The sequence below is a fragment of the Parambassis ranga genome, chromosome 16, assembly GCF_900634625.1.
Source record: "Parambassis ranga chromosome 16, fParRan2.1, whole genome shotgun sequence".
Classification (NCBI taxonomy): Eukaryota; Metazoa; Chordata; class Actinopteri; family Ambassidae; genus Parambassis; species Parambassis ranga.
In genome coordinates, this window is record NC_041036.1 from 1,983,836 (window position 1) to 2,011,520 (window position 27,685).

Below are 27,685 nucleotides of genomic sequence, written 5' to 3' on the forward strand. Positions count from 1 at the left end.
GGCCTTTTTGTCACTGGAAGAGATGATGAAGAAGAACAATGTGGAACCAAATATGACAGAACAATAGAAATATCAACTGTGGAGTCAAATTAAAGGGATAGTGATAAAGATGTATGGTATACACAGGAAAGCTGTTAAGAAAAGTTGGCAAGACATTGTGATTACGGATTAATATAGCAGGTAAAATTCACATGGCTTCCAGGTCCTTTTGGTCAAAGAAAGTAGCAGATGCTGGTGTATGATTATGTGTAACATAATATTGATGGACACTGGTTTAAGGGGGCCCACTTTGAATTTTTCCTGGAGACCCTATAGAGGTGCCTCTGTGAGTTAAAAGTAGGCTTTAAGTAAGTCAGAAGAAGTGAAGGAAGATATCTATAAAGATTAATTATATCAGGGTATCAGGAGTAACGTTTGGTTATGCTGGCCTGAATGGTACATTAACATGATGATCATGAATATACATGCTACAGGTAATTGTTTGAATCTGTTTTAAATATTTTTAGTGTGTTCAGTATAACAAGATAGTCTGAGATTTAAATGCTTTTGGGTTATTTTCAGGTTTATATAGTATTTATTGTAAATAAAAACGTTAGTATTAGCCTTCCTGCCCGACACTTTATTCCACAAGGTGGCAGTAATGCGCATTAAAGCCGAATTCCAGCCGCCATTAAAAAAAGAGAAGCGGAACATAGACGACGGAACCTTTGTCGTTGTGTGGAGTTCCCTCCAGGCCGGACACAAATAGGCGCTGTACCGGTGAGACCACTGGTTAGCTAGAGAGTTAGAAGGTTTATCCAGGAGTCGGAGGTAATAAAACACTCTCACCGAGCGTTGGTTGGTTTGGATCCGCTTTTAAATAGTAAAACATTAAAACAGAGAAAACGGAACTTTCCCTGTTTGTTCGTGGTGCTCTACGGAACCTTTTAGGAGGACTCCACGATGGCTCTGGTGAAAACACACGTGCAGCAGTCTGGTGAGTGTGTTTTTCTGCCACACACACGCTGTAAATTCAATGTGGTGTTTGCTGCAGCTTTAAAACACGACACAGTGTCGGTCTGTCGATGAAGATTCTCAGTCACCCAGGTCTTTCTCACTCAGGAGGTCGAAGCGTCTGGACTTCCAGGAACACGCTACAAGTCCAGATGCGGCGCTTCAACCTCCTGAATGTCTGTCGCTTACTGTGAGAAACACACACTGACTTTACCTTAGTGTTGTGTAATAATAAACGGACCGGGCATTAACAGTTAATCGCTATTACATTAGTAATTCAAAAAGGTAAAATGCATTATTATTGTTTTGCTACAATTTAAAGCTGAAGCTGTTTTCTGTGTCAAAATGTGTTGATTTTCCTGAAGTGTAAAAATAAATGATAGTAAGTTATATAAATGGGTAATAGTTCAATTTAAAGCTCCCCCTTGTTATTTAGTTAAGTATCTTTTGTTTAAGTGATGTGTGTATATTGGCTAAAATAACCTCTGATCTATAGTTTTATTGGCCTATATAAGCATATATATATATATATATATATATATATATACACTTTGGTTGTATAGTTATAGTTGTTTAGTTGTAAATCATATAGTCATTTTGTGAAAAGTCAGTTTCCAGGTGAATTTACTCATGTGTGTTCCTTTCTGTGCGTTAGAAGATGATGTCGTCGCTCCGTTTGAGGACAACAGTGAGCAGAGTGATTTAGAAGAAAACAGTGATGATGGTGGAGGAAGTGATGGAGACGATGCTGACATTGGGAGTGATGGAGAGAATGAAGAGGAGGACGATGATGGAGGAAAGGATGAAGAGACGGGTGAAGCCAATGCCAACGCCGGGTGGGCTGAAGCCATGGCAAAGATCCTGGGGAAGAAGACCTCGGAGAGCAAGAGCAGCCTGCTGACAAACAACAAAGAGCTGAAAAAGATAAAGGAGAAAGACAGACAGGAGCAGCTGGAGAGGAAGACACAAGTAAAGTACCTTTCATGTTTTTACATCACAGATGATAATCACGTTAAATGCTGCAGGAAACGGGAAACTCTCTATGTGAGCTGCTAAAGCACTTAAGTGTTCAGCAGCTGCTCTGCAGATGTGCTCTCCTGTCACTGGGGGCCGAGGCTATGATTATATAGCATGTCCCATAATTCAGTGTGATGTGTGTTGATGATGAAAACATGTAATAATGTTGGGTAGACAGTAAAAAGGCAAAAATTAATGGAAGTGTGTCCGGCAGGTCGACAAGAAGCGAGCGTGGGAGATGATGTTCAGAGAGAAGCCTGACGTGGTGAAGGACCGCGAGGCTGAAAGAGCTTTACAGAGAATAGCTACCAGGTAAAAATATTCACACCTCATCTGTAACATGTGAAACGTCAGCATCGCTCCTGATTCTCCGTGTGCTGCTCTGCTCAGAGGGGTGGTCCAGCTCTTCAACGCCATGAGGAAACACCAGAAGACGGTGAATGAAAAGGTGAAGGAGGTCGGCGGCTCGGAGAGGAAAAAGGCAAAGATTCTTTCTTCGGTCTCCAAGAAGGACTTCATCGACGTGCTGCGGAGGACAGACGAGGGCAGCAGAGTCACCGTGAAGACAGAAAAGGAATCTGTAAGTTCACATATGTTGTTTGGGAGCATCGCTTCCTCACAATAAACAAAATAATATCAGCTGTATGAGCTTTTTAATATAGGTATTACCTAAGATTACAAGCACACACTCACTCCCCTTGCTGTGAAGTTGTCATGTGTGTGTCCTCATGGGGTTAAATCAGAGTGTGTGTGTGTGAGGGGGGGGGTTACAGAGCAGAGTTAATGTTGTCAGGATATAAAATATTGTCTAATGGCACATTCGGGCCTAATCTGGTTATATCTGGATAGTTTTTTTTCTACGTTTAAACAATGCGAATCCAGATCTATCCGGATTGATTTCTATCCACCTCTCGGAGGTGGATCTAGCCGGATTGGCTTTTCTGGCTCAGGTCTGAATGCAAATCCGGCTAGCGACGTGATACTTCCGGGTTCACGGGACAGTGTCTGGTTTCAGTATCCAGATTGACTGGATTGCCCCCGTTTAGTCTGTGTGCCTTGATTCTCTCTGACATGCTTCTAACTATCTAGCATATAAACTGCAGTGACCCTGTTCCTCTGGCAGACATACGTGACCATGCCATAAAGAAGTGAAGTCTGGTCCCTTCCTTCTCCATACTTTTCTTTTGCCAGCACTCTGGTACAGGTTCATCTAGTTTCATCATTTTTCAGCCCAATGATGGGCTCCTTCACTTGCATAGACACCTCTTTAGACATCCTGTCGGAGTTCTAGAGAGTGAACACCTACCAAACAACACTCAGAACCACCTTCAGGACTTTTATCTGCTTGATTAGTCATGGATTAATGTGGCCTGGCCATGCAGTGGCTTGTCAGCCATTTGATCCAGTAATTATGAACCACCATAAATGTATGTGTGTGCATGGAAGTGGCTAGAATTCACAGAAGCCAACATTTGGATATTTAAGGATTTGACTGTGTCTTCCACATCACCTTAGCTTCTACACAAGCGTGCGTTTGCTACAGTGTGTTGTGTTCTGTGTGTGTTCAGGCAGCAGAGAAGCCTGCTTGGAGCGTCCTCAGAGACGACTTCATGATGGGAGCCACCATGAAAGACTGGGACAAAGACAGCGACACAGAGGAGGCGGGGACGCGCGCGGGAGGAGGCGAGTGATTCAGAGTCACTCGCCATGCTGACTGAAGGGACAGTGATGCCTTCAAGGACAGTCTGAGGAACAGGAAACTAACTCAGCCTCTGCCTATAAAAAAAAATCAATGCATAGTAAAGTCATGTGTGACATCCGAGCGTGGATTCGACATGTTTACCTGTTTCCTTCTGTCATTTTTCTAAAACCGTTTTCAGATTCATGCTGAAAGATAAAGAGTGGAGCCTCTTTTAGATGGGACACAATGCACCGTGAGGGACACTGCGCCCTGTTTGACGGACTTGCGGAGTACAAAGCAAGTGTATTATGTTCTCATGAAGCCACTGATGGGCTCCAGAGCACAGCAGTGGTGCTGGTGTGTCCTGTCTGAAAGAGGCTGTAAGGATCGTGTTAAGCATCCACGGACTAATCAACAATTACCTGCAAAATTTAGACTATTCAGGAAAGATAAGATCCACAGACGTCCTTCCTGTACTGCACTCGTGTTTAATCTTTGCAATTACTGCAAAATGTTCATTTTAAAGCCGGTAAAGATGATGTGTTACAGCTGTTACAGTGTAGTGTCATATCAGGAAAATATAATGCACATTAGACTGTATTGTGTGTGTGTGTGTGTTACATCAGTGTGTTTATATTTTAGTCTTTGCAGACTTGATATTAAAATAAACCTGGTGAGCACAGCCTCCTCTGAGCTTTGTTTAGTGTTTGAAGGTCTGGAGCCGCTTTCTTCTGTCTGTTATTAGCCATTCCTGTATGTGATGATATATTGGTCTTAATATAAAATGGAATGTGATTCGTTCTGCTTATGGAGACCACATGCTGTGTTTGAAAGGGCAAAGCTCAAAATAAAGTGCCAAACAAACCCAGGACACAAAAAGCACTGAAACAAAGTCATTCTATAGGTCCTGTTATGATGTCTAACGTGCACCCAGCTCTTCGTTTAAAGCCTAGAATCTCTCAGTATGAAGGTCTGTGTGATGTCAGAGGTCAGCATCGCCTTGTCTCACAGTTGTCTCTGTGTGTGTTCATTTAGTGACACCAGCTGGTTTGCAGCAGTGCAAAGGATCAGAAGTGGCTGCTGCTGCCTGAGAATGTTAAGATTGAAGTTTTAAATGGTCAGAGGGAGAGCTGGAGATGAGACGATCCAAACATGACACAGACACCAAGAGAACCGTGTGAACACTAAGTGTCTTCCTGTGTCCGGGTCTCTGAGATAACGGTGAGTTAGACTGAAAAATAAATCCAAAAAGCAGCGACTCATAAACGAGGCTTCGCTTTGACTTCCTTTAGGACCCTACAGCACCAGCCCTGTGGGCCAATGCGCTGTACCCGGTACTCCAACTGCAGCGAAGTAAGTGTTAAGTTCGATGTTTGATGGACCTTAACTCTCTTCAGCTGCGTCTGACTTAGGGACCGTCAATAAATTACCATTTGAATAACTCAAAAATAATAATGTTCGAAGAACCCGCGCTCCCTGAACACACCTTTCGATTTTACAAAAATGGTTAAAAGAAAATAAGCAGTCTATAAATGTTTGAATTGGATTTAAGGGGTTCTTTTATATTTTAATATTTCTATGAAACTTTGCAATTTTGTGTAAGTTTTAAGGGGAAAAATATCCACGTCATTAAACCAAGAGACTCCAAACTAAGCTGAATTCTAGTCCCGATATATTAGAGTGAAAGAGGACACACCTCTGTGGGTTGGAATTAAAAACATCAAGTATATTATTTTTTCAAATGAAAAAAATTGGATTTCTCTCTTCATTACAATGGGAAAAAATTTGAATGTTATATTCTTGTGGGTTTTTTATATCTTATCTTATCTTATATTGTATTTTTTTGAAAATGTAATTTAGTATTAAGTTTTAACGGAAGAAAATCAACATTTATTAATAGTCATGTGACGAATGAGTCCACCTATACTGAATTATAGTAACAAAAGAGCAAAATAAGACATTTTAATTTTATGGGAAATTGCAATTCAGTGTAATTATTCATAGAAATATCCACACAATATCCTTTAGAATAAAAAAATAATAATTTCCAAAATATATACGTGATTTTATGTATTTATTTATTTTTTACGTTTTGTGATTGGTGATTTATTGATGGTTCCTACGCCAGGCGCCTCTGGAACCTGTGTGAACGTGTGCTAATCATCCAACCTGAAGCTAACTTCACGGCGCCATCCCGTTGGGCACAGCGAGCAGTCCGGTCTCGCAGTCTACATTTGGAGGGGGGGGTCTCCTGCTCCGGAAAGTGATGACCACAGACTGGGTTTGAAGCTGGCGGAGGGGGGAACACGCGCTGACTTCAGACCCGTATGAAGCTGTTTGCTGCAGCCGCAGCTGCTCACTCCGCAGCAGCAGTAAGAGACGAACCGTTTCCGAACTAGATGGGCTGAGGCGCGACGCGTAAAAGCGGTCTGCAGCCGTGACGACCTGTCTGTTGCTGGTTTTTTAATCGTCCTGATGTGGTACGCGGCCTACTCCTGAAGGAGGACTTTTACACTCTGAGATCCGGACTTGGATTCTTGATCTCGCTGTAAGGCGGCAGCCGGACTTGGGAAAAGTTGGCACCTTGTGCCTGGACGGCGTCTGAGCGTGGATGGTTTCTGAACAGGCTGTTATCGGTGTGGAGGACTAAAGGCGATGCCGTGCGTGTCTGGACGCTGAAGTTTGACGGACTCTGTCCTCGGACCCCGCGCTGCTGCTGCTGCTGCTGCTGTTGGGGGTGAAGTGCGGTTGGGGAGCTGCGAGCTGGGCTCTCTGGTGCGGTGGAGGTGTGCTTACTAGTCCCACAGACTCCAGAGCTTCGCGTCTCGCTGACGACAGCCCCTCACTTTTGGTCTCCCCTGTTTTTTTTATCCATATATCGCAGAACCGTGTCCCCGCGTCCACATCTGGAAGACTCGGTCGCACCTTTGTGCGCTCACGTCAGCCGGGACTAGTAGATCCACGCTATCCCCCCGAATGACGGATCCCCCTTTTGTACCGAGGCAGTTGAATGGATTTTCAGGTACGCCTTACAGAATCTGAAGAATCAGAACCACACGGATTTATCACGAGTGTTCGGGGCCTCTCGGCTCGCACGCGTAAATGTTCTCCACTTTGGGTTTTTGCTCACGACATGCGTCCGTCTGACGACATTTAACGGCCCTCCTGCTTTCTTTCTTTCTTTCTTTCTTTTTTATTATTTATTGTTATCAGAGATTCGAGAAGATGAACGTGTTTATGGTCAGCCTGCTCCTCACTTTGAATCTAGCCACTGTGGCTCTGAGTCTGTCTACATGCAGCACCTTGGACATGGATCAGTTCAAGAAGAAGCGTATCGAGGCGATCCGGGGCCAAATCCTGAGCAAGCTGAAACTCAGCAAACCCCCGGAGGACTTTCCCGAGCCCGAGGAGATGTCCCAGGACATCGTCGCTATTTACAACAGCACCCGGGACCTGCTGCTGGAGAAGGCCAACGAACGGGCGGCGACGTGTGAGCGGCAGCGGAGCGAGGAGGAGTACTACGCCAAGGAGGTGCACAAGATCGACATGCAGCCCTTCTACCCCACAGAGAGTAAGTGTGTGTGTGTGTGTGTGTGTGTGTGTCTGCGCCCCCTCCTCCTCAGCCTTAAATACACACACAGTCACAAATTGCGTTTGTGTGTGGTCACGTGTGTTTGTGATTGTTTTGGAAAATCCTTCCCATCATGCTCAGCTGGATGTGTGGAGGAGAGCAGGAGGGTTGGGGAGTAGCAGTCCTCAGCTTCTCACATGAGACACTACACAGTGCACGGCTCCCATCAGACATTCGAAATGCCTGAATAAGTTTTTAAAAAAGTTTTTTAGCTTTGGTGTGGACTGTTGATATTACTCCTGAAAAATCACCATCATACATGTGGCTTAAGAGGAAACCCAGTGCATCTGTACCAGGGCTGCCCAGTTAGGGACCCGCAGACGTATTTTGGCCCTTCTTCCCATTGCAGTTTAAAAACTGAACCTTCAGCTTATATGGATTGTGAGTAGTTTCTGAGACCTTTAGAGTGGTTAGAAAAGACAGCGTTCCCTCAGATTTGAATGTATTTATTTTTGGCCCTTCATGAATTTTAGCCCTGTGATCTGGATGAACTCCTCCCCCTCACAGTTCAGTTGTGTTGAATTAGCATGGTGAAAATGAAACAATCTGCCAGACAGCAGACCGGTGTCATCCTGCACAGCTAAGTGTGCGTATGTGTCCATGTAGGATACTTTCTGCCACAGTACTGTGGAAAGAATCATCAAGCCAGCCTCCATATGCGATGGCCTCCATGTTTCTGGTTCCCAGTCCAGCCCATTAGGCATCTGTAAGGTCTGATGAAGGGTGATGAGGTCAGGTCAGACAGGGAAGATCATTTCTTTGAGCTTTCTTTGGCTTGTATCAGCGGACTTCATGTCAGACAGTTATAGAACAAAAAAGCAACAAGTAGTTGATTGAAGTTTTATTTCCACTCACAGTTTGACATTAAAATCTACAGGTTTAGACTAGTTGATTGTTAAAAACAAGACTTAGGGTTAGGTAAAGACCATATATAATCTTCAAATACATACATTCATAACAATAAACACATTTTAAAAATGTGCTGCCAGAGGGGTGTCTGGTGGAAACTAAAGTGGTGTAAAATCACAAATGAAATGCTAAAATGAGTAGTGTAGTCAACGTTTGTCCTGGTTGTTAATGTTATAATGGTGTCCTCCATTTTTCAAAGAGACAGAGAGGGCAGTTTGTGGATGGATACAATCACTTTGTATTCTTATATCACTCTTGATTCTGATTGCACCTCCTCTGTAGCTCATTTTAATCTCAAATGATCCTGAACCAGGCAGGGATTAATGTGCAAACACCACTCTGCTATCTGTATGTGGATAAAATATGCAGGAGTGTTCTATCACCCAGCGGACGGGCCGCTTTAAGAAAAGTTGGGGCATAAATCCAGAGTATACCCACTTTTCCAGGAACCACTACACCACTGCTTTACTCTGCAAAGAATTTTCCAGCATTCCACAGATTCAACTAAAGTGCTGGCTGACACCTCAAAGGATGTGTTAGAAAAAAAGGACAGTTGGTGTGTGTGTGTGTGCAAGGTGTGCCGAAAATGTACTTTTATTTATTATGAAGGCGATACAACATGGTGTTTCTGAACATTTGCAGAGGCAGCAGTGTTAGCTGTGTTAGCATGGCAGATGCATTCATCCCTAAATGTTTTTCCCCTCCACATATGTGAACTGAAGCAAAAATAAATTAGCAAGACATGTTGTATGTATGCCCTGAGGTGTATTTTGCATTAATGTCATGCTTTGCCCTGCCTCTTGTGTAAATACCTTGTAAATGAATAGGTCAAGTTGGATGCCAAGTAAAGTCAGGAAGGCATTTTCAGAGAGTCAGCACGTAGGGACGAACGGAGGCCGCTTTCCCGTGAACCGGTGACACTGGCCAGGTCTTCACCGCTGGAGACAGACGCTGACAGGACGCTGATATGAATGATTAAATCTAGAGTTTAATCTTGACTCTTGAGTGGCTGTGAAAGTGAATATCTCACACACAGCTTTGAATGTGGGTCAAAGCAGCCTTGGAAGCCTTACAGAAGTGCTGGGAGGGTGAGGAGAGATGAGCTGGTGTGTGTGTGTGTGTGGGGGGGGGGGGGGGGGGGGGTGTAGAGACACTGTCCTTGGTCTCACAGGCGCACCCAGTTAGCTGTGAGGCATTACGTGTATTTAGTGTGTATGCTCGCTCCATGGAAAATTCCAGCAGGTGGGTCCTATGTTGCTGGGCTGCCGTTGCCAGAGAGGAAGACTGCCGGCTCAAATTAGGATCAATATATTATTATATCTATAGCTGCAGCAGATATTTCCCTGGACTATTGTTAAAGAAGGTATTCTCTCCACAGTGAGTTTCATGAACATCCAGTGCATGACTGTGTAAAAATGTGAAGTTAAACTGGCACCAAACTCCCATAGACTCCCATTGAAAAATAGCATTTTATGAAAATTCCCTATAAATAATCCTTCAAAGCTGCAGCAGATATTTCACTGGATTATTGTTAAAGATGGTCTTCTCTATCTCAACAGTGAGTTCCATGAACATCTATTGCAGGACTGTTCCCCGATTGGGAAAAATATCATTTTTTAAAAAAATCACTATAAATAATCCATAGAAACTGCAGCAGATATTTCACTGGATTATTGTCAATAAAGGTCTTCTTTGTCCCCACAGTGAGTTTCATGAACATCTACTGCAAGACTGTTGAGAAATGAGAAGTTACATTGGCACCAAATTCCCATAGACTCCCATTGGAAAATATAGCGTTTTTTAAAAAAAATCACTATGTATTATCCATAGACGTTGCAGCAGATATTTCACTGGATTTTTTTTTAAAGGTCTTCTCTATCTCAACAATGAGCTCCATGAACATCTACTGCAAGACTGTTGAGAAATGAGAAGTTAAATTTTCTCTAAACTCCCATAGACTCCCATTGAAAAAGGGATTTTTAAAAAATCACTATGTATAATCCATAGAAGCTGCAGCACATATTTCACTGGATTTTTGTTAAAGAAGGTCTTCTCTATCTCAATAGTGAGTTTCATGAACATCTACTGCAGGACTGTTGAGAAATGAGAAGTTAAATTTGCACAAAATTCCCATAGACTCCCATTGGAAAAATAGCGTTTTTTTAAAAAATCCCTATGTATAATCCATAGAAGTTGCAGCAGATATTTCACTGGATTTTTTTTAAAGAAGGCCTTCTCTATCTCAATAGTGAGTTTCATGAACATCTACTGCAGGACTGTGTAGAAATTTGAAGTTAAATTTGCTCTAAACTCCCATAGACTCCCATTGGAAAAAATTGATTTTTAAAAAATCACTATGTATAATCCATAGAAGTTGCAGCAGATATTTCACTGGATTTTTTTTTAAAGGTCTTCTCTGTCACCACAGTGAGTTTCATGAACATCTACTGCAAGACTGTTGAGAAATGAGAAGTTAAATTGGCACAAAATTCCCATAGCCTCCCATTGGAAAAATAGCGTTTTTTTTAAAAAAATCCCTATGTATAATCCATAGAAGTTGCAGCAGATATTTCACTGGATTTTTTTTAAAGGTCTTCTCTGTCCCCACAGTGAGTTTCATGAACATCTACTGCAGGACTGTTGAGAAATGAGAAGTTAAATTTGCACAAAATTCCCATAGACTCCCATTGGAAAAATAGCGTTTTTTAAAAAATCCCTATGTATAATCCATAGAAGTTGCAGCACATATTTCACTGGATTTTTTTTAAAGAAGGTCTTCTTTATCTCAATAGTGAGTTTCATGAACATCTACTGCAGGACTGTTGAGAAATGAGAACTTAAATTTGCACAAAATTCCCATAGACTCCCATTGGAAAAAATAGCGTTTTTTTAAAAAAATCACTATGTATTATCCATAGAAGTTGTAGCAGATATTTCACTGGATTTTTTTAAAGGTCTTCTCTATCTCAACAATGAGCTCCATGAACATCTACTGCAAGACTGTTGAGAAATGAGAAGTTAAATTTTCTCTAAACTCCCATAGACTCCCATTGAAAAAGGGATTTTTAAAAAATCACTATGTATAATCCATAGAAGCTGCAGCATGTATTAGTTGGCACCAAACAATTGGCACCAAACAATAAAGGTCTTCTCTGTCCCCACAGTGAGTTTCATGAACATCTACTGCAAGACTGTTGAGAAATGTGAAGTTAAATTTGCACAAAATTCCCATAGACTCCCATTGGAAAAATAGCGTTTTTTTTTAAAAATCCCTATGTATAATCCATAGAAGTTGCAGTAGATATTTCACTGGATTTTTTTAAAGAAGGTCTTCTCTATCTCAATAGTGAGTTTCATGAACATCTACTGCAGGACTGTGTAGAAATTTGAAGTTAAATTTGCTCTAAACTTCCATAGACTCCCATTGAAAAAATGGATTTTTAAAAAATCACTATGTATAATCCATAGAAGCTGCAGCACATATTTCACTGGATTTTTTTTAAAGAAGGTCTTCTTTATCTCAATAGTGAGTTTCATGAACATCTACTGCAGGACTGTTGAGAAATGAGAAGTTAAATTGGCACAAAATTCCCATAGACTCCCATTGGAAAAATAGCGTTTTTTTAAAAAATCCCTATGTATAATCCATAGAAGTTGCAGCAGATATTTCACTGGATTTTTTTTAAAGGTCTTCTCTGTCCCCACAGTGAGTTTCATGAACATCTACTGCAGGACTGTTGAGAAATGAGAAGTTATATTGGCACCAAACTCTCATAGACCCTGATTGGGAAAAATATCATTTTTCAAAAAAAATCACTATAAATAATCCATAGAAACTGCAGCAGATATTTCACTGGATTATTGTCAATAAAGGTCTTCTTTGTCCCCACAGTGAGTTTCATGAACATCTACTGCAAGACTGTTGAGAAATGAGAAGTTAAATTGGCACCAAATTCCCATAGACTCCCATTGGAAAATATAGCGTTTTTTTTTAAAAAATCACTATGTATTATCCATAGACGTTGCAGCAGATATTTCACTGGATTTTTTTTTAAAGGTCTTCTCTATCTCAACAATGAGCTCCATGAACATCTACTGCAAGACTGTTGAGAAATGAGAAGTTAAATTTTCTCTAAACTCCCATAGACTCCCATTGGAAAAATAGCGTTTTTTTAAAAAAATCCCTATGTATAATCCATAGAAGTTGCAGCAGATATTTCACTGGATTTTTTTAAAGGTCTTCTCTGTCCCCACAGTGAGTTTCATGAACATCTACTGCAGGACTGTTGAGAAATGAGAAGTTATATTGGCACCAAACTCTCATAGACCCTGATTGGGAAAAATATCATTTTTCAAAAAAAATCACTATAAATAATCCATAGAAACTGCAGCAGATATTTCACTGGATTATTGTCAATAAAGGTCTTCTTTGTCCCCACAGTGAGTTTCATGAACATCTACTGCAAGACTGTTGAGAAATGAGAAGTTAAATTGGCACCAAATTCCCATAGACTCCCATTGGAAAATATAGCGTTTTTTTTTAAAAAATCACTATGTATTATCCATAGACGTTGCAGCAGATATTTCACTGGATTTTTTTTTAAAGGTCTTCTCTATCTCAACAATGAGCTCCATGAACATCTACTGCAAGACTGTTGAGAAATGAGAAGTTAAATTTTCTCTAAACTCCCATAGACTCCCATTGGAAAAATAGCGTTTTTTTAAAAAAATCCCTATGTATAATCCATAGAAGTTGCAGCAGATATTTCACTGGATTTTTTTAAAGGTCTTCTCTGTCCCCACAGTGAGTTTCATGAACATCTACTGCAGGACTGTTGAGAAATGAGAAGTTAAATTGGCACAAAATTCCCATAGACTCCCATTGGAAAAATAGCATTTTTAAAAAAATCACTATAAATAATCCATAGAAGCTGCAGCAGATATTCCACTTGATTATTTTTAACGAAGGTCGTCTCTGTCCCCACAGTGAGTTTCATGAACATCTGCTGCAGGACTGTTGAGAAATGAGAAGTTAAATTTGCACAAAATTCCCATAGACTCCCATTGGAAAAAATAGCGTTTTTTAAAAAAATCACTATGTATTATCCATAGAAGTTGTAGCAGATATTTCACTGGATTTTTTTAAAGGTCTTCTCTATCTCAACAATGAGCTCCATGAACATCTACTGCAAGACTGTTGAGAAATGAGAAGTTAAATTTTCTCTAAACTCCCATAGACTCCCATTGAAAAAGGGATTTGTAAAAAATCACTATGTATAATCCATAGAAGCTGCAGCACATATTTCACTGGATTTTTTTTAAAGAAGGTCTTCTTTATCTCAATAGTGAGTTTCATGAACATCTACTGCAGGACTGTTGAGAAATGAGAAGTTAAATTGGCACAAAATTCCCATAGACTCCCATTGGAAAAATAGCGTTTTTTTAAAAAATCCCTATGTATAATCCATAGAAGTTGCAGCAGATATTTCACTGGATTTTTTTTTAAAGGTCTTCTCTGTCCCCACAGTGAGTTTCATGAACATCTACTGCAGGACTGTTGAGAAATGAGAAGTTATATTGGCACCAAACTCTCATAGACCCCGATTGGGAAAAATATCATTTTTCAAAAAAAATCACTATAAATAATCCATAGAAACTGCAGCAGATATTTCACTGGATTATTGTCAATAAAGGTCTTCTTTGTCCCCACAGTGAGTTTCATGAACATCTACTGCAAGACTGTTGAGAAATGAGAAGTTAAATTGGCACCAAATTCCCATAGACTCCCATTGGAAAATATAGCGTTTTTTTTAAAAAAATCACTATGTATTATCCATAGACGTTGCAGCAGATATTTCACTGGATTTTTTTTTAAAGGTCTTCTCTATCTCAACAATGAGCTCCATGAACATCTACTGCAAGACTGTTGAGAAATGAGAAGTTAAATTTTCTCTAAACTCCCATAGACTCCCATTGGAAAAATAGCGTTTTTTTAAAAAATCCCTATGTATAATCCATAGAAGTTGCAGCAGATATTTCACTGGATTTTTTTTAAAGAAGGTCTTCTCTATCTCAATAGTGAGTTTCATGAACATCTACTGCAGGACTGTGTAGAAATTTGAAGTTAAATTTGCTCTAAACTCCCATAGACTCCCATTGAAAAAATTGATTTTTAAAAAATCACTATGTATAATCCATAGAAGCTGCAGCACATATTTCACTGGATTTTTTTTAAAGGTCTTCTCTGTCCCCACAGTGAGTTTCATGAACGTCTACTGCAAGACTGTTGAGAAATGAGAAGTTAAATTTGCTCTAAACTCCCATAGACTCCCATTGAAAAAAGGGATTTTTAAAAAATCCCTATGTATAATCCATAGAAGCTGCAGCAGATATTTCACTGGATTTTTTTAAAGGTCTTCTCTATCTCAACAATGAGCTCCATGAACATCTACTGCAAGACTGTTGAGAAATGAGAAGTTAAATTTTCTCTAAACTCCCATAGACTCCCATTGAAAAAGGGATTTTTAAAAAATCACTATGTATAATCCATAGAAGCTGCAGCATGTATTAATTGGCACCAAACAATTGGCACCATACAATAAAGGTCTTCTCTGTCCCCACAGTGAGTTTCATGAACATCTACTGCAAGACTGTTGAGAAATGAGAAGTTAAATTGGCACCAAATTCCCATAGACTCCCATTGGAAAAAATAGCGTTTTTTAAAAAAATCACTATGTATTATCCATAGAAGTTGCAGCAGATATTTCACTGGATTTTTTTTTAAAGGTCTTCTCTCTCTCAATAGTGAGTTTCATGAACATCTACTGCAGGACTGTGGAGAAATGTGAAGTTATATTGGCACCAAACTCTCGTACACCCCGATTGGGAAAAATAGCATTTTTTTAAAAAATCACTATAAATACTCCATAGAAGCTGCAGCAGATATTTCACTGGATTATGTTCAATACAGGTCTTCTCTGTCCGCACAGTGAGTTTCATGAACATCTACTGCAGGACTGTTGAGAAATGAGAAGTTAAATTGGCACAAACTTCCCATAGACTCCCATTGGAAAAATAGCATTTTTTAAAAAATCACTATAGAAGAACTATAGAAGCCATAAAAGCTGCAGCACATATTTCACTGGATTTTTGTAAAAGAAGGTCTTCTTTATCTCAATACTGAGTTTCATGAACATCTACTGCAGGACTGTTGAGAAATGAGAAGTTAAATTGGCACCAAACTGTCATAGACCCCGATTGGGAAAAATAGCATTTTTAAAAAAAATCACTATGTATAATCCATAGAAGTTGCAGCAGATATTTCACTGGATTATTGTCAATAAAGGTCTTCTCTGTCCCCACAGTGAGTTTCATGAACATCTACTGCAAGACTGTTGAGAAATGAGAAGTTAAATTGGCACCAAATTCCCATAGACTCCCATTGGAAAAAATAGCGTTTTTTTTAAAAAATCACTATGTATAATCCATAGAAGTTGCAGCAGATATTTCACTGGATTTTTTTTAAAGAAGGTCTTCTCTATCTCAACAATGATCTCCATGAACATCTACTGCAAGACTGTTGAGAAATGAGAAGTTAAATTGGCACCAAACTGTCATAGACCCCGATTGGGAAAAATAGCATTTTTAAAAAAAATCACTATGTATAATCCATAGAAGTTGCAGCAGATATTTCACTGGATTATTGTCAATAAAGGTCTTCTCTGTCCCCACAGTGAGTTTCATGAACATCTACTGCAAGACTGTTGAGAAATGAGAAGTTAAATTGGCACCAAATTCCCATAGACTCCCATTGGAAAAAATAGCGTTTTTTTTAAAAAATCACTATGTATAATCCATAGAAGTTGCAGCAGATATTTCACTGGATTTTTTTTAAAGAAGGTCTTCTCTATCTCAACAATGATCTCCATGAACATCTACTGCAAGACTGTTGAGAAATGAGAAGTTAAATTTGCTCTAAACTCCCATAGACTCCCATTGAAAAAGGGATTTTTAAAAAATCACTATGTATAATCCATAGAAGCTTCAGCACATATTTCACTGGATTATTTTTAATGAAGGTCGTCTCTGTCCCCACAGTGAGTTTCATGAACATCTACTGCAGGACTGTGTAGAAATTTGAAGTTATACTGGCACCAAACTCTCATAGACCCCGATTGGGAAAAATAGCATTTTAAAAAAAATCACTATAAACAATCCATAGAAGCTGCAGCAGATATTTCACTGGATTTTTGTTAATAAAGGTCTTCTCTATCTCAATAGTGAGTTTCATGAACATCTACTGCAAGACTGTTGAGAAATGAGAAGTTAAATTTGCACAAAATTCCCATAGACTCCCATTGGAAAAATAGCGTTTTTTAAAAAATCACTATGTATAATCCATAGAAGTTGTAGCAGATATTTCACTGGATTTTTTTTTAAAGAAGGTCTTCTCTATCTCAATAGTGAGTTTCATGAACATCTACTGCAGGACTGTTGAGAAATGAGAAGTTAAATTGGCATAAAATTCCCATAGACTCCCATTGGAAAAATAGCATTTTTAAAAAAATCACTATAAATAATCCATAGAAGCTGCAGCAGATATTCCACTTGATTATTTTTAACGAAGGTCGTCTCTGTCCCCACAGTGAGTTTCATGAACATCTGCTGCAGGACTGTTGAGAAATGAGAAGTTAAATTTGCACAAAATTCCCATAGACTCCCATTGGAAAAAAATAGCGTTTTTTAAAAAAATCACTATGTATTATCCATAGAAGTTGTAGCAGATATTTCACTGGATTTTTTTAAAGGTCTTCTCTATCTCAACAATGAGCTCCATGAACATCTACTGCAAGACTGTTGAGAAATGAGAAGTTAAATTTTCTCTAAACTCCCATAGACTCCCATTGAAAAAGGGATTTTTAAAAAATCACTATGTATAATCCATAGAAGCTGCAGCACATATTTCACTGGATTTTTTTTAAAGAAGGTCTTCTTTATCTCAATAGTGAGTTTCATGAACATCTACTGCAGGACTGTTGAGAAATGAGAAGTTAAATTGGCACAAAATTCCCATAGACTCCCATTGGAAAAATAGCGTTTTTTTAAAAAATCCCTATGTATAATCCATAGAAGTTGCAGCAGATATTTCACTGGATTTTTTTTAAAGGTCTTCTCTGTCACCACAGTGAGTTTTATGAACATCTACTGCAAGACTGTTGAGAAATGAGAAGTTAAATTGGCACAAAATTCCCATAGCCTCCCATTGGAAAAATAGCGTTTTTTTAAAAAATCCCTATGTATAATCCATAGAAGTTGCAGCAGATATTTCACTGGATTTTTTTTAAAGGTCTTCTCTGTCCCCACAGTGAGTTTCATGAACATCTACTGCAAGACTGTTGAGAAATGAGAAGTTAAATTTGCTCTAAACTCCCATAGACTCCCATTGAAAAAAGGGATTTTTAAAAAATCACTATGTATAATCCATAGAAGCTGCAGCACATATTTCACTGGATTTTTTTTAAAGGTCTTCTCTATCTCAATAGTGAGTTTCATGAACATCTACTGCAGGACTGTTGAGAAATGAGAAGTTAAATTTGCACAAAATTCCCATAGACTCCCATTGGAAAAATAGCGTTTTTTAAAAAATCCCTATGTATAATCCATAGAAGTTGCAGCAGATATTTCACTGGATTTTTTTAAAGGTCTTCTCTATCTCAATAGTGAGTTTCATGAACATCTACTGCAGGACTGTGTAGAAATTTGAAGTTAAATTTGCTCTAAACTCCCATAGACTCCCATTGAAAAAATTGATTTTTAAAAAATCACTATGTATAATCCATAGAAGCTGCAGCACATATTTCACTGGATTTTTTTTAAAGAAGGTCTTCTTTATCTCAATAGTGAGTTTCATGAACATCTACTGCAGGACTGTTGAGAAATGAGAAGTTAAATTGGCACAAAATTCCCATAGACTCCCATTGGAAAAATAGCGTTTTTTTAAAAAATCCCTATGTATAATCCATAGAAGTTGCAGCAGATATTTCACTGGATTTTTTTTAAAGGTCTTCTCTGTCCCCACAGTGAGTTTCATGAACATCTACTGCAGGACTGTTGAGAAATGAGAAGTTATATTGGCACCAAACTCTCATAGACCCCGATTGGGAAAAATATCATTTTTCAAAAAAAATCACTATAAATAATCCATAGAAACTGCAGCAGATATTTCACTGGATTATTGTCAATAAAGGTCTTCTTTGTCCCCACAGTGAGTTTCATGAACATCTACTGCAAGACTGTTGAGAAATGAGAAGTTAAATTGGCACCAAATTCCCATAGACTCCCATTGGAAAATATAGCGTTTTTTTTTAAAAAATCACTATGTATTATCCATAGACGTTGCAGCAGATATTTCACTGGATTTTTTTTTAAAGGTCTTCTCTATCTCAACAATGAGCTCCATGAACATCTACTGCAAGACTGTTGAGAAATGAGAAGTTAAATTTTCTCTAAACTCCCATAGACTCCCATTGGAAAAATAGCGTTTTTTTAAAAAATCCCTATGTATAATCCATAGAAGTTGCAGCAGATATTTCACTGGATTTTTTTTAAAGAAGGTCTTCTCTATCTCAATAGTGAGTTTCATGAACATCTACTGCAGGACTGTGTAGAAATTTGAAGTTAAATTTGCTCTAAACTCCCATAGACTCCCATTGAAAAAATTGATTTTTAAAAAATCACTATGTATAATCCATAGAAGCTGCAGCACATATTTCACTGGATTTTTTTTAAAGGTCTTCTCTGTCCCCACAGTGAGTTTCATGAACGTCTACTGCAAGACTGTTGAGAAATGAGAAGTTAAATTTGCTCTAAACTCCCATAGACTCCCATTGAAAAAAGGGATTTTTAAAAAATCCCTATGTATAATCCATAGAAGCTGCAGCAGATATTTCACTGGATTTTTTTAAAGGTCTTCTCTATCTCAACAATGAGCTCCATGAACATCTACTGCAAGACTGTTGAGAAATGAGAAGTTAAATTTTCTCTAAACTCCCATAGACTCCCATTGAAAAAGGGATTTTTAAAAAATCACTATGTATAATCCATAGAAGCTGCAGCATGTATTAATTGGCACCAAACAATTGGCACCATACAATAAAGGTCTTCTCTGTCCCCACAGTGAGTTTCATGAACATCTACTGCAAGACTGTTGAGAAATGAGAAGTTAAATTGGCACCAAATTCCCATAGACTCCCATTGGAAAAAATAGCGTTTTTTAAAAAAATCACTATGTATTATCCATAGAAGTTGCAGCAGATATTTCACTGGATTTTTTTTTAAAGGTCTTCTCTCTCTCAATAGTGAGTTTCATGAACATCTACTGCAGGACTGTGGAGAAATGTGAAGTTATATTGGCACCAAACTCTCGTAGACCCCGATTGGGAAAAATAGCATTTTTTTAAAAAATCACTATAAATACTCCATAGAAGCTGCAGCAGATATTTCACTGGATTATGTTCAATACAGGTCTTCTCTGTCCGCACAGTGAGTTTCATGAACATCTACTGCAGGACTGTTGAGAAATGAGAAGTTAAATTGGCACAAACTTCCCATAGACTCCCATTGGAAAAATAGCATTTTTTAAAAAATCACTATAGAAGAACTATAGAAGCCATAAAAGCTGCAGCACATATTTCACTGGATTTTTGTTAAAGAAGGTCTTCTTTATCTCAATAGTGAGTTTCATGAACATCTACTGCAGGACTGTTGAGAAATGAGAAGTTAAATTGGCACCAAACTGTCATAGACCCCGATTGGGAAAAATAGCATTTTTAAAAAAAATCACTATGTATAATCCATAGAAGTTGCAGCAGATATTTCACTGGATTATTGTCAATAAAGGTCTTCTCTGTCCCCACAGTGAGTTTCATGAACATCTACTGCAAGACTGTTGAGAAATGAGAAGTTAAATTGGCACCAAATTCCCATAGATTCCCATTGGAAAAAATAGCGTTTTTTTTAAAAAATCACTATGTATAATCCATAGAAGTTGCAGCAGATATTTCACTGGATTTTTTTTAAAGAAGGTCTTCTCTATCTCAACAATGATCTCCATGAACATCTACTGCAAGACTGTTGAGAAATGAGAAGTTAAATTTGCTCTAAACTCCCATAGACTCCCATTGAAAAAGGGATTTTTAAAAAATCACTATGTATAATCCATAGAAGCTTCAGCACATATTTCACTGGATTATTTTTAATGAAGGTCGTCTCTGTCCCCACAGTGAGTTTCATGAACATCTACTGCAGGACTGTGTAGAAATTTGAAGTTATACTGGCACCAAACTCTCATAGACCCCGATTGGGAAAAATAGCATTTTAAAAAAAATCACTATAAACAATCCATAGAAGCTGCAGCAGATATTTCACTGGATTTTTGTTAATAAAGGTCTTCTCTATCTCAATAGTGAGTTTCATGAACATCTACTGCAGGACTGTGTAGAAATTTGAAGTTAAATTTGCTCTAAACTCCCATAGACTCCCATTGAAAAAAGGGATTTTTAAAAAATCACTATGTATAATCCATAGAAGCTGCAGCACATATTTCACTGGATTTTTGTTAAAGAAGGTCTTCTCTATCTCAATAGTGAGTTTCATGAACATCTACTGCAGGACTGTTGAGAAATGAGAAGTTAAATTGGCACAAAATTCCCATAGACTCCCATTGGAAAAATAGCATTTTTAAAAAAATCACTATAAATAATCCATAGAAGCTGCAGCAGATATTCCACTTGATTATTTTTAACGAAGGTCGTCTCTGTCCCCACAGTGAGTTTCATGAACATCTACTGCAGGACTGTGTAGAAATTTGAAGTTAAATTTGCTCTAAACTCCCATAGACTCCCATTGAAAAAAGGGATTTTTAAAAAATCACTATGTATAATCCATAGAAGCTGCAGCACATATTTCACTGGATTTTTGTTAAAGAAGGTCTTCTCTATCTCAATAGTGAGTTTCATGAACATCTACTGCAGGACTGTGGAGAAATGTGAAGTTATATTGGCACAAAAAAATCCCATAGTCTCCCATTGGAAAAATAGCATTTTTAAAAAAAATCACTATAAATAATTGTTTTTTAAAAAATCACTATGTATAATCCATAGAAGCTGCAGCACATACTTCTTTCTTATCAAATATTGCTGGACTTCTACAATGACTGACCGAAGGCCATCTTTGCCTCTGGTCCACTGTGAGAGGGTGAGAATGAGAAAGTTGAGGAAACACTTGAAACATGAGAGCAGTGGGGATAGGGCAGGAGAGGAAGTGGAAAAGAGGGTTCGACAGGAAGCAGAGCAGAGGGCTCATTATGAGGCGGAGGTGGGGGTTTGACAGGAAGTAGAGCCGAAAGCACAAGAAGCAGAGGAGAAGGAGGTGGTGGCACAAAATCCCGATGACCAGAGTGAAGAGGAATGTATGCTTAGTGAATGTATCAGCTGTCTGCTAAAAGAAAACAGGCTGCTGAAGCATGGACACAAAAAATATGTGAAAAATGCCAGAAGAACACTACACTGCACTTACATACCATGAGCATATAATGTGAATTCTGCCTCATGAAGAAAAATGTCAAGAGGTTTTTAGATGATCTTCATATGTCTGAGATTTACTCTGTTGATCCAGCATGTCAGCCATGTTTTTGCTGCTGCGATGTCAGTCATTAGAGTCACAGTAAGTGTTGTGTACACTGGCCAGCCTGAGAGTTTGTCACACCAGTTTGTGGAGACATTTGGAAACAGCGTCACTGCTATTGTGAGCTGCTTTGAAGATTTTATAGAAAGACCATCCCATCTTCAGTCACAGACACACACACACACTGGAGTCCGCATAGTTTTTAGTCTTTAAGTTGTTCTTTCTTTCATTCGTTTGGTGGATTATTCTTATGGGTGTTAGAGCTCTTTTGAGCGATTTTCAATTCTCAAAAAATACTGGATCTATGAAAGAGGCCCCATGAACATGGTGTGGTCCATGTGGAAATCAAAGCAGAGAAGTGTGCATCTAAAAAGTAAAGTAGTTTCTGCCAAAGTGCTCTTGTGCTGCTTTGTTCAGTGCCGTACTTTGCCTAGCTCCACTTTTTATACACAGCTTGATCAAAGCAGAGATCATGTAATTGTATCTGCCTGAGAATTCTACTCTCTCCAGGTATTTCTCCCTCTCATACAGCCTGAAACCCCTTTGAAACTGAGCAGCTACACCTGATTTCTTTCAAAAGCAGTGTGGGTGGGTGGTTGGGGGGGTCTCTGATCTCCTAGCAGTAGATGTGGCAGTAGATTAGCCACCTGTCGTATGGTGATCAGCACGGCTAACGGCTACCTTCACACTCTGCATGTTTGACTTGAGTCACCTCTCAGACTGGTTAAAATGAAAGAATGAATATTAATTAATTAGCCTCTTCATGGGATCATATTGTAGGTACCTATCATCCACAGCGACCTGTTCTCTAGGTGCCTGTATCTGTCCAGGCCTATATGAATGAGAGTGAGATGCTCCCTGCTTGAAGCTGCTAACATGACAAAAAATTAGGTTTAGTAATAAAACCTCAGAATACAAAGCTTTTGTTCCCTTGAAGAGACCGATGCTCCTTTGAAGATACAGAAACATGCTGTACTCATAACAAAAGGAATTTAACTTTTAAGGATTCTCTCTCTCTCTCTCTCTCTCTCTCTGAGAGGCCCCTGATAAGAGAAATGTCAGACTGTGGGTCATAAATTGCAGATGCATTCCTGAGAGTGACTTCACACTTCATTTCTTCTTGTTTGACTGTGAGTTATAAAAAAAAGAAAAACTTAGAATTAACTTAGAATTAGAAAAAAATAGATACGAGACTATGATGCGATGATGTGAGACCTCACAGCAGCAGCAGCAGGAGTCTGATTGAAATAATTTTAAAAACAAGACAGTGCCAAATTGAAGGTCAATACTTCAGCAAAACCTGCTCAAATATACCCCAAAGGTACTTTGGAGAAAGTCATGGACAGTAGGCGTTAGCCTTACCATACTGTCCACAGTACCACTGCTACATTGGCATGAATATGATTGAAATATTATGAGACTCTTTTGCTCACTGCTACTGAGCAGGACCCATGGCGGAACTTTTCTTTGTTAAATCACAGCAGCAGGGAAAACCTCTTTCACATCAGTGATTAGAAGGTCTTGAAGGTTTTGACCATCACCTTGACTGCTGCCTGTGTGTGTGTGAGAGAGAGAGAGAGTCCGGCGTCGTCTGGTTAACACAGTGTTCCCTGTTTGTCATAGAGCTGAGTGGACAGAATGCCTGTGTGTAGTGGCCTGTGTGCCCTCGAGCTGATTGTGCGTCTCTGGAGTGCTATAGAGTTCCTGCTTCCCCCTGCAGTAGCCTCTGAACACACTCAGCCCACTGTGTGCTGTGTCTGCGCTCACTGTTGACCCAACACCGGGCTCACAAGTGACCACTTTTCTGCTGCAACTCACATTTTAAAAAGATGATTCTCACATTGATAATTTAGTTACTGCACAGTGACGCAGATGTGAGTCATTGTGGGCAGGGTCATTCGAGCGGTGAGAGAGGGACGCTCAGAAGTAACACAATTTCAACCTAAACCTCCCGTTCAACTGCGCCTTTCCAAACCAAACAACCGAAAGCACCTGATAACTGGGGAAAAGGTCATGTGCTGCAGTGGGCAGCCACTGCTTTTGTGCTCACATCCTCCCTCCTCGACGCTCGCAGCGACAGCAGACGGAGTGTAAATGTCTTTACTCCGATAACAACTAAAAACATCACGTAAACTGCATTTTCTCACTGTTGCTGGTGCGTTCAAGGCAACTTGGAAAAGTAAGCTCTGGGGATTTATCCCACATGAACGCAACGTTCACTCCTCACCTGATTGTGGGCTTGGTCTATACGTTTGTATACGTTATAATTTGACACCATTCAAATCCACATACTGCCCCTACAGGCCATGTATGTAACTGCAGTATCTAGACAATCGACATATGCTACTAGCTGTCAAACACGGCTGCAGCTTTATTGTCAATGAATCTATTAGTTTTTGCAGAATTACTCAGTAGACCTTATTAAGGATTTTAGGCATGTGCTAACCAACAATAAGGATGAATACACCAATCAAAAATATGTCATTTACTCGATTCAAACTGGGGCTGGATGCAGTCGCTGCCTGTGGATTACTCGTCCAAAAGAGAGTCTGTCCCCACAGACTATAACACTTATTCACCTGCTGTCGGATGCAATGCGTTTGACAGCAGGTAACTTCTCACTCACGCATGTGACACTACTGCAGCGGACCAGTTTGAAAAGTGTGACATCACTGTCACTGTCCTGCCGTGAGCGTCCAGAGTGTTTGCAGCTAAGATGGCCGACAATGTTTTCTCACATGTCAGCAGTCCCTAACCCTAACCCTAGGTAGCCTTAAATTATTAAAAAAAAGTATTTCAGTTCTGCTTAGAGCTGCTGGAAAATACTGCTGGCTCCATCTCACAGAATGAGAGATTGATGCTGCCCTTGAACTCAGCAGAAAATGCCAAAGTAGCAGAGCCGTGTGTGTTTCTTTTCTGTGTGCCGTGCACAGCGTAGGAGAAAGCAGATCTGTCCTTGAAGGGAGACTGAACACACTCTGACTCCAACCCCCCCACCAGACCCCCACCCCCCACGCTCGCTGATAAAACCTGCTCTTTCACAGCCAATGTTTGTCTTTGATGATATGTAGAATCTGATTTACTCTGCTGTGTGCTTTGGAAGCGCCCCGGACCCACATACAAACACTGAGAGCGGTGTTTCCATCACTTTAGAGGACCTAGCAAAGGTCTCGAAAAGGTTCATGGAAGTTACACAAAATAACCAACAGAGAAACTTCAGGGAAGACTCAGTGATTTTGACTGTTTGGCTTTTAGTATTACATACAGCCTGACTATAAAAGGACACATTTAGACACACATCCCAGTATCTAGTCATGCACCCTGGGTGGGTCCTGGTGAATCACCAGAAATCCTGGGTTAAATTCTTAACAGGAACCATGTTTTACATCATTGATCAGCTTTAAGAGCAAAAGAAGTAATGAGGTTAAAGAAGAGCTTCTAGTTCTTAGCTTCTTCCATTCATGTAAAAACAACAAACTGCTACCCTGTCATGTCATAGACTGTATAAAACTGTGGACAGAGCATCAGTGACATCACCCATTGGTTTCTGAACAGTATTTTTAGTTCATGTGGCCGGCTCTGACGTCACCATGTTAACAGCATCATAGTCTGCCTAACATCCAAGACAGGCAGAAGCTCACACCAAGAGTTGGCTGCTGTTACTGTGGCCACGTCCAAAGTTCTGCAAAAAATCTTCATATAATTAAAACTGTAAACTATAAAAGGCAATGGTTTTATATATATATATAATATTTATATATATTATATATATATATAATATTTATATTATATATATATATAAATGTTTTTTGTACCAGTGGATGGACAGCCCCCAGAGGACACAGGAGGACCTGCACTTTGACTGTCCAGATGGAAAATTTAGTTTTTATTGGGCTAAAGATGCAATTTGCAGCCGATAAGTATTGGGAAGCGACACTAAACACATATCGTTATTTATAGTTCATGTTATGAAAGATGCCAGGAGAAGGAAAAAGTTGACTGTAACCTTATAGCCAGAAAAGCGAGCATCATGAAGATGTGTTCATGTGTGAAGCTCTCCCGGTAGCCAACAAGAGAAAAGAAAACCCACTGCTAAAAGTTTCAAGTGTTTAGTTGTGATAACACAGATGATGATGATGATGATGAGCGAGACCACCTCTGTGATTTATTTTTAACAAGATGAGGCAACGAGGCTGTGATTTTTTTGGTGGATTCTCTTCTGGTCTGTTTATTTGGAAAGGTCTGCATGGAATGAGAGGGGGAAAAAGATGAAGTGTGTGTCCATGCTCTGAAGTTTCAGGGGTAGGCACGGGCACCTGCCTGGCTGTGTTTGTGTGTTGTGATGTGTAGCGCCCGGTGCTGTTAAGCCTTTGTATGATGGATGGTGTTTGGTTAATCCGAGTGAAACTTCTGGCTAAACTCCACCGCACTTCTCTAAATAAACCCAGTCGTGTGGCAGCTGTTGGTTTGTAGAGGGGAGGCACACACTCGGATCAGGCTTCAGCACTGTGGGAGGGGGGCAGACCGGACTGATAGGAAAACATACTGAGTTTATCCCACTGGGTTACCTGTTGGTTTACGCTGTACAGACAGAAGTAGCTGCTCGGTTTATGATCCTTTTTGAGCCTTCATATAAAAATACAACAATGCACGGTATGTAGCAGACAACTGTACATGCTGCCAGGTTCCCACATGAGTCTGGAGAGTCAGATCAGCAGTTTGATCTCAGTACTCTGAGTAAATGCTATGCACTTCAAGAATGAGTGATCATCCCAGTGGGAGCTATGAACCCTTCATGCCTCGCTCCAGCTGGCTCTCTGCCACCGGACTGTACAGGGCCACGTATACCCACTGACCTCTCATCTTCATCCTCATTTTGTTGTTGTACATTTTGAATTTTAGGCCAACATCTGTGTCTGTTACACTGAAATGTAACGTCCTGCTTGGTGAATGTCCTTCGAGGCGTCATGGAAAAAAGGGCAAATGTCCTTTAATTCCATCAGCAAACATTTGGTCAGACCTCTTAACGAGTGTCCGATCCGGCTATAGGAAGCCTCACGCCCGCCACACCAATGTGACACCAACTGTCAGTCTGAAACACAGCAGACCTCATGTTTGTTACAGAAAGTATGAAGAGCTTTGACCATGCAGACTTTTGGTCATGAATCAGTAACTTGCAGACGTGAATCTAAAGATAAAAAAAACATAAATATCTGCAACAATTCCAAGAATGTATGCCTTCTGTTTAGAAGATGATGTCATGGGGTTATTTTATATTAGGATTTGCTTTGTGCGGTCTATGACCCTACATGGTGATCCAATCCTGAGCCAGTGTTGTAGCAGCTACAGTGTCTATCCAGACTGATTCTATAGATTAGAAAAAGAACTAGAATGGCTGCCCACTGATTATAGTTGGATGGATTTTAGAGGAGGTGCTTTGGGAGACTTTGGAGGTTCAGGATGAAGTCAGACCTGTTCCCAATGGACAGTGGACTTGTCTTCACTCCTATTGATGATGTGATGTCCATGGACAGGATTTACAGGTGTTGGTTTAGGGAAGAGGGCATTACCTGTTAGCAAGGAGGTACCCTTTAGAATTGTATTGGGCATCACTTGCTGGAGATCCTGAAACCACCCTAAGAACTGCTGCAAGGATTCCATCTCTGGCTGGCCCGGGAGGAGCTGTAGAAAGCTGTCTAGGCTTCTCTGCCCCCTGGTGCTACTATCACTCGGATGGATTAAGCAGTTTACAGAATGGATGGATCGGTAGA

General features: G+C 39.7%; 2 protein-coding genes across 3 annotated transcripts in view; both read left to right on the top strand.

The window, feature by feature from the left end:
* Positions 1-723: 723 nt before the first annotated feature.
* On the top strand, positions 724-4,399 carry rrp15 (ribosomal RNA processing 15 homolog). 2 transcript variants are annotated; one of them, XM_028425624.1, is made up of 5 exons: positions 724-976; positions 1,649-1,962; positions 2,225-2,322; positions 2,401-2,590; positions 3,579-4,399. In XM_028425624.1, exons 1-5 carry the CDS (start codon positions 943-945, stop codon positions 3,699-3,701), a joined length of 759 nt encoding a protein of 252 aa, XP_028281425.1. In that variant the 5' UTR covers positions 724-942; the 3' UTR covers positions 3,702-4,399. The 2 variants fall into 2 exon arrangements, with proteins under 2 accessions (XP_028281425.1, XP_028281426.1); XM_028425625.1 differs by having other exon boundaries at positions 1,652-1,962.
* Positions 4,400-5,854: 1,455 nt separating this feature from the next.
* tgfb2 (transforming growth factor, beta 2) overlaps positions 5,855-27,685 on the top strand; it is a 38,795-nt gene continuing 16,964 nt past the window's right edge. The window contains exons 1-2 of the mRNA XM_028424795.1: positions 5,855-6,713; positions 6,905-7,262. Of these exons, the coding sequence (XP_028280596.1) occupies positions 6,702-6,713; positions 6,905-7,262 (370 nt within the window). The 5' untranslated portion in view covers positions 5,855-6,701. The remainder of the gene's footprint in view (positions 6,714-6,904; positions 7,263-27,685) is intronic.